This window comes from Atractosteus spatula, chromosome 21, assembly GCF_055471065.1.
Source record: "Atractosteus spatula isolate fAtrSpa1 chromosome 21, fAtrSpa1.hap1, whole genome shotgun sequence".
NCBI classification, from domain to species: Eukaryota; Metazoa; Chordata; class Actinopteri; order Semionotiformes; family Lepisosteidae; genus Atractosteus; species Atractosteus spatula.
In genome coordinates, this window is record NC_142726.1 from 7453148 (window position 1) to 7460463 (window position 7316).

Consider the following 7316-nt stretch of genomic DNA (forward strand, 5'->3'; position numbering starts at 1 on the left):
ATAAATCAGGTGATCTTGACACAAATATCACATCTCTGATACCGAAAGGGGGCAGGGACGAAATTCTTATGGTTCTCTATGGTCTGAACGCCACGGAGCTCCAGCGGGTGTTTTGGATTGGCTGATCTCTTGCACGCCCAGATATTGAGTCTTGAATCTTTCATTGGTCTGTCACGTCCTGGGACGGCTGTTGGTTCAAATCAGGAGTCAGCTGATAGACTGATACGGTGGCCAGGGTGGGGAAAACAAGTCTTTTTCTCATCCCGAGAAATTCGTGGCTGGCGTGTCTTAAGGGTACTGTACATAAAGGCACAGTTCTGCACTTTGAATCTTTCTGGGGTTTTTTTTTTTCCAGTCATCAAAATCAAACAGGCCACCGAAAAACACAATGGGAGAGGAAAACAACACAGAAGCTAATTCGAAAAGCACGGTTACGTATTACAGCCTCGAAGAAATTCAGAAACACAATATGAGCAGGGATACCTGGCTTGTCATCCACGATAAAGTCTATGACATCACCCGTTTTCTGGAGGAGGTAAGCACTTCAACATAAGGCCCCGTCTTCAGTCTTGTGGCTTTAAAAAAAATAATCTCGATCGTTAATATTAAACGTGTCGGAAAAGGATGAACTACAACACCCCAAATTATTACTGAAATTATAGGGAAACCGGAAGGCGCAGGCGCACGTTGCCTCCACAGCCTTTTTGACGCGCGGTTCTCGAGTGAGGGAAAACTCAGAAATGTCTGTTTTTCAGGAAAAGCGAAGAGAAACGTTTTATCCCAACACGATGCCGTGCCCTGTGACCGTTCGGTGTGTGTCCCACATGAGGCCTGAGCAACTTGCGTAACAGTTTTAAGTAGGGATCACCCCCTCCCCCACCACCACCTTTGACAGAAGCGGTCTTGTATGATGAATTTCTAAGAGGCTGATATTGAAGAGCAATTACTGAGTAAACCCGTTTATTTATTACAACTGAACAACCCTTAGCACAGCGGGAAAGGGTCTCTGGCACAAAGTGACCTATGATCACGTCTAAAATAAGGCCATTACCGGAGAAATGGATGATAACCATGGAAACCAGCTCCATAACGTACAGTACACACTGATAAGCTGCACGAACCCGGAAGTGCACAGTCCACTTATCAAACTTCTTAAAAACGTATTTCCACATGATGCGATACATCACCACACTTACGGAGCCATTTATTTTTTTATGTCCACATAAATTTGCTTTACCCTGAAAGAGTTAGTGCTTAGATCAGTTTTAATGGCGCCCGACGATTCCTTGCTAACTTTGTTTGACGGTGTTAGAATGTGCTGTATGGTGCTGTAAGTCGTGGTGTTACGAGAATTCAGGTAAGACATTTTGGATTTTATAGAGTAAAAATCCTCAGCCGAGTATTTAGCAACAGGAGCCCAGTCTTTCACTGGTTCATAAGAACATCATAAAGTTTGTAGATAAGACATGACCGTTCATCTTAATTATCTTAGGTGATAATTTGTGAATATTCTCCTCTCATCTCTTGAAAGAAAGCAGGGTATCGGCTGTAACAACAAGACTGGGTAGGTAGTTCCACATCTCTTAATTCCTTTGAGTAAAGTACCTACTGTTGCCAGTTTTAAATGCTAATTCTCTTTAGTTTCCATGTGCATCCTCTGGTTTGTGTTTCTGTTTCTTCTGAAAACTGTCAATTCCTGTTAGGGTTTTGAATACCCAGATCAAGTCCCCTCATAGTCTTCTCTATTCATGATTATACAAAAGGTTCAGTTCTTTTAGCCTGACAGTGTAGATTGTTCCTTAAATGCCTCAGAAATGTATCTGATGATGTATCTATCTTTTCTGGGTTGGTTTAAAAGCAACAATAATCTTTTTTGTAACATGATCAAACTTGTACACAATATTTTAGATGACCTCTTAGTTACAGTACATAATCCCAGTTTGAACTACTCTCTTAATACAGATACTCAATACAAATACATTTTCTTGAAAACATTGGAGTGGGGTGCTTTGTCAGCACTTGTTGGCTGTAAAAGAACAAGTAAAAGTTAACTCCATGCTAAAAAAAACACAGAAAACGTTTAAGCTGTTGAGCACTTAAGCTGTGAGCACAGGTATGAGTTGTTTCTTCTTTCTACTTTTCAGCATGGAATTCACCTTTCCTCATTTTTATATATTAAACTAAGGTTGCTTCTGGAAGAGGTGTTAGTGGGGCAGCAGGGGGGCGCTCACCCTGCGGTCTATGTGGGTCCTAATGCCCTAGTATAGTGACGGGGACACTATACTGTAGACAGGCGCCGTCCTTCGGATGAGACGTAAAACAGAGGTCCTGACTCTCTGTGGTTATTAAAAATCCCAGGGCATTTTTCGAAAAGAGTACTGTAGGGCTGTAACCCTGGCGCCCTGGCCAAACTTCCCATTGACCCTTACCAATAATCCCCATCTATGAATTGGCTTCATCGCTCTGTTCTCCTCCCCACTGATAGCCGGTGTGTTGGGAGGGTTCTGGCGCACTATGGCTGCCGTCGCATCATCCAGGTGGGGCTACACATGGGTGGTGGTGGAGGGGAGTCCCCATTACCTGTAATGCGCTTTGAGTGGTTTGTCCAGAAAAGCGCTATATAAGTGTAAGCAATTATTATTAATTATTATTTTCTTGAATCCCAGCTGCCCAAAATTTGAGAACTGATCATTTGTGAGGACCTTTTAGATAAAATACTTTTGCAAATCTAAATATACTAAGTTGGTATATTTACAATACGGTGCACTGTGAATTAGTCCTGACTGGAATGGAATACCACCATGGAACAGTTAGGTATTTTAGATTGTATCGGATTCATGTTCGGTTAGAGTTTTAAAATGAAAGGATGTACAGTATGTACTGCAGGGAGGTACAAAGTCGAATGAGTTTGTTTAAAAATACTCTCATGCTTCAAGGATGAGAACTACTCACTGTTTTTTTTCCCTGACGTTTACCTGCAGAATGCCTGCCTGTTTATCCTCGGGCAGTTACAGTGAGAGGGGTTAAGCGCAGGATGTTTTTTCACACTGCGGCTCTGACACATGGAGGGCTGAGGTGGAGGTGTGACGTGCACTGAGTCCGTCTTGCCTTCACTGTTTCAGCACCCTGGAGGGGAGGAGGTGCTGTTGGAGCAGGCTGGGGGAGATGCCACTGAGAGCTTTGAGGATGTGGGCCACTCCACAGATGCCAGGGAGATGCTCAAGCAGTATTTTATAGGAGAGCTTGACATGGTAAAGATCTCCTTTTTCCTTTTTTTTTACCTTGATCTTTGAGCACATGATCACATTACCATTAACATTTCTATTTACTTATAAACAAAATACATTTAATTGTTTCTGAAGCACTGGGATACACGTCCCAGTCTTATGCTACCAAATACAAGTGTATTACAAGGTTTTACTGAAACTCCGATGTTCAGTAAAGAATTACTTTTCCTTCAGTTTCTCTGTGTAACCCGATTTCCATTAACATATTTATTGTCGGGCAGTTTTTATATTAAGTTATAGAAGCAGGACATTGGATATTAGATGCAAGAAGTAGTGATTATTCATTAAAAATAATGGTAGGTCTTAATAAGTCACCTTGATATTCTGAACAGTGATCAAGTTGTATAAAATATTGTAGAAAATCATGTTTTTCTTTGCCTTTCAGAATGACCGCAAGAAGGAAAGCTCTAAGGTACAGTCTCAGGATCTAGTTTATGACAGGTTTAGTATGGAAGAATAAAAAGTATTTTCATTTAGATGTTGTTCACATAAAATCTTTTTATTTTAGTATTTTATTTTTATTAATTATATTAATGTTTCTCTATTCCTAAGTAAATTGAAATATGAAAGGTAACTTTATAGACAAGAGCACAAACGTCTGGCTTATTTTTTTTTTGGCGTTGGAGGTACAGTAATTTAGAATTGAGCATTCATCCCGAAGTTTGTTACCCCATCCAATTAATCACTGAGACATTTGTAAGAGAAACTATGTGCTTTTGAGGCAATATTAAGCTTAAGAGGTTGGAATAATGTACAAAGCCACACTGTCAGTATTGAATATGCATTATGGCTGTTCACTATTTTAATAACTTGTTGTTTTTTCAGGATGTTCTTATTACAACATCTACAAGTCAGTCTAGGTAAACACCATTTAAATATAATCTTTGGAATGCAGAATTATGATCTTGCTTTTTACTTGAAATGTGCATGTCCTTTCATCCTTTTTCCTAAAAAAGTCTTGATCAAGTAGTATAACTCTTCCCTGAATAAGAGACCTTGTAAACATGATCCAGTTTGTTTAATATCCAAACATCTATTTGGCAGAGTGCCCTCTAAAGCAAAAAGTCATTGAATATGTAACATTTTACTCTTACCGAAAGCCTGCTTCTGTTCTATTTTCCAGTGCAAAATGCTGTTATTGTGCTAATAACTTTTTTTAAATTGAATATCTGATACAGTTTTCAGTATATTTTTATATTCTCTGCTTTTATGCCTCTAAAAAGCAAGGGTATTTATATTTTCTAATATTTAAAAAAACAGCTCTTAAAAATGCAATGTTACTGCACAGCATTTCCACAATTTTGTTTCTTCCTTTTTGTAGTACATGGACTACCTGGTTGATCCCAGCCATTGCTGCTGCTGTTGTTGGTCTGATGTATCGTTACTACCTGCTGGAAAACAAGACATCCTGAACCCTTCCACATCGTCCACATTCGTCTTACCTTGAAGCCTTGACATGCCTGACTGAACTCCTTTTGAATCACTGAATAAGCCAGACACGGGTCCCAGCTCTCATACTGCAACACTTACAGTCTGTGGGCTTCTCTACAGAACCATTCCTCCCAGTCTCCATTACCTGCCTCTGTGTTCAGGTAGAGGGCAGAGAGTGGAGTTCAGATTGCCCTGCTTAGGTTTCAGTGTACTTGCCTTTGGAGCTCATTTTTTCCCTTTTTCCTCTTCTTTTTTTCCCATAGTGGTACAGTCACTGTCTGTGGAGTTGCTCTGGCCGTTTTCTGTACTATTTTAAAAAGTGAGATTTTAGGCCACTGTGCTCTCCATTCTTCCAGTTTTCTTGTACTGTGTTTTTAAAGTGTTTGAAAACTTTCCAGAACAGATTTACTAAGCTTTTGCTAGAAAGCTTGATTTAGAAAACGGTTCATATGTCTAGACATGTAGATCCTGTATGTTTCTTCATTTTTTTGCCCTGTGTTTGTACTGTACAATAGAAAATAATATCATCATGTCTGCAAGAGCTCAGTAAATCCTGATTCCTAGTCTTATAAATTTGAAGCACTTAATCTCAATGAAGTCTCTTTTCCAAATTATGGTTTTGTAGAAGCAAACAGTATACAGAAGATGCTTAGCTGTTTTGTTTTTGAGTAATGGCTGTTAGCTTATCTACCCCAAGAACGTTGGTTTGAGATAAAAACCAGCAGTTCTGTAATGTTAGTAAACAATGCCTTGTATAGAGGAAACATAATGTAGTGATTGTATAAGATTATCATAGTAGCTCCATTGATAAAGTGATACATTTTTATTGGATATACATTTATTGGATCTCTGCAGAAAATCACTTTTTTTTGTTTTTCATGGAATTTTCCAAATGAATTAACAACAGCAAAACACTTAAAATGAAATCTGGTTAAAAAGATGAAGATGTTAGAGATTAAATTTATTCAGACCTAGATTAATTACTGCCCTCATACTAGCAGAAATATGAAGATCCAGTACAAGGGTTTTTGTGTGGTTTAAAGGAGAATGCATCTTGTACTGATCTTATTGTTTGTAATTGGTAATTGAAGTTTCGAGTCGGGGCATGAAAATTCTGTAATGCAGCATGATCCAAAATATGTTTTTCTTTAATGCAGTATGAGGTCAGTTTTTATTTTTTATATTAACACAGAATAAATAAAAATGAAGCTTGTAATACGTCTTTACAGTAGTTCATAGTTGTTATGAAATTCAATTTCCCAAGATGTTAGTGATTCAGATCATTTAAAAATTTGAAACACAAAAGAACAGCTTTTTTCTCTGGAAGTTTAACATAGGAATGTTTTCTTCTGCTTTCTTTTGAAAAATAACTTTCCTCATGTACAGCTTTTAAACTTGTTCATGTTTTAATTTCCCCAACAGAATATAGTATTCTCAAGATACAGTATGTATGGGTCTCTATTTCACTTAAGGTCTTTTTTAAACAAATTGTCATTATTATGCACTGTACTGTTGTAATTCTGTTATTTAATGTTTAAAAACATTCAAACTTTTTATGACTTTTCTGATTCTTCTCCTGCATATTTGGTTATTTTTCTTCTAAAAGAGGATAATGATACAGTGTCTTAAGGATAAAATATTCAAAGCCATTCTTACTAATGACATATGATTAACATTCACTTATTTTTTCATTTATTCATGTGTTCCCTGAAGCAAATTATTGAGCTGCTGAAGCTACTACACAAAAACTTTGCAGTGATTATTGCAATTATTTTGTCTGTTGTGAGTTTTCCATCTAGTTGTTGTGTAGAAATATCATCAAGATGAAACTTGTTAACAGAGTGTTCAGAATTGTACTTCATTTATTTGTGGTGCTCGGAAGATTAATGACCATCTGATAGCTATATTAAAAAAATAAGAAACGGCTAATCTGAGATTAGGATTTATTCCTCTTCCTTCCTCGCTATCTGGTATTTCAGTAAAGATTTGTAGTAAAACTTTTTCTTCTTATAGAAAAATGACAATCTAAGATAATACTTTGAAAATTAAGTACCAAGTCTCTGAATTTCTGAAGTAAAGATCTACATCATACTTAGTTCTGTGGGATTTTGCCTTGGATTTATTTTTCAAGTTAATTTGTCAAAATTCAAGAATTCAGCCCTGTTTTCCATGCAGGAAAATTGTCCGCTTGATTAATTTATTACAGAGAAGGCCATTTTTGTCTGCAGGCAAAGCAAATCACTGGTAAAGTTAAGTCTTTTTTTCCATGGCTAACAGTTTCTATGTATAAAATGATTCATTTGGTTCTATTACATTTATAATTTCTTATACAAAAAATAAAGTACATCCAGTAATGTACCCAGTAATAACCTAAAAACCTAAAAGAAAAGCAAAGGGCTCATGTGAAAACCTAAGCAGATTGAAAAGTTGTCAGTAAAACAATATTTGAAGTAAGAGATTCTTCTGTTAAGAGGTTACACTAATTCTCAACCAGTAAAAGATGGATTGTTTGTTAGATTGGGTGTAGAGAACTTGTTGCCCATTTAATATTTGTAATCCATAACTTTTTAAATGGGATTTCTTGCCAAAATTTTTCTG

At 37.1% G+C, this 7316-nt stretch overlaps 1 protein-coding gene across 1 annotated transcript; it reads left to right on the plus strand.

Moving 5' to 3' along the window:
* The first annotated feature begins 216 nt into the window (after positions 1-216).
* On the plus strand, positions 217-6644 carry cyb5b (cytochrome b5 type B). Its single transcript, XM_088938720.1, has 5 exons — positions 217-535; positions 3123-3251; positions 3673-3699; positions 4113-4147; positions 4609-6644. The coding sequence occupies exons 1-5, from the start codon at positions 389-391 to the stop codon at positions 4697-4699; spliced, it is 429 nt and encodes a 142-aa protein (XP_088794846.1). The 5' UTR covers positions 217-388; the 3' UTR covers positions 4700-6644.
* Positions 6645-7316: the final 672 nt, after the last annotated feature.

Excerpts from the sequence above, each read along its gene's own strand:
- cyb5b (XM_088938720.1), top strand. The coding sequence starts at position 389 with ATGGGAGAGGAAAACAACACAGAAGCTAATTCGAAAAGCACGGTTACG. Across the intron at positions 3,700-4,112 it reads GCAAGAAGGAAAGCTCTAAG|GATGTTCTTATTACAACATC; the intron begins GTACAGTCTCAG and ends TTGTTTTTTCAG. Across the intron at positions 4,148-4,608 it reads ACATCTACAAGTCAGTCTAG|TACATGGACTACCTGGTTGA; the intron begins GTAAACACCATT and ends TCCTTTTTGTAG.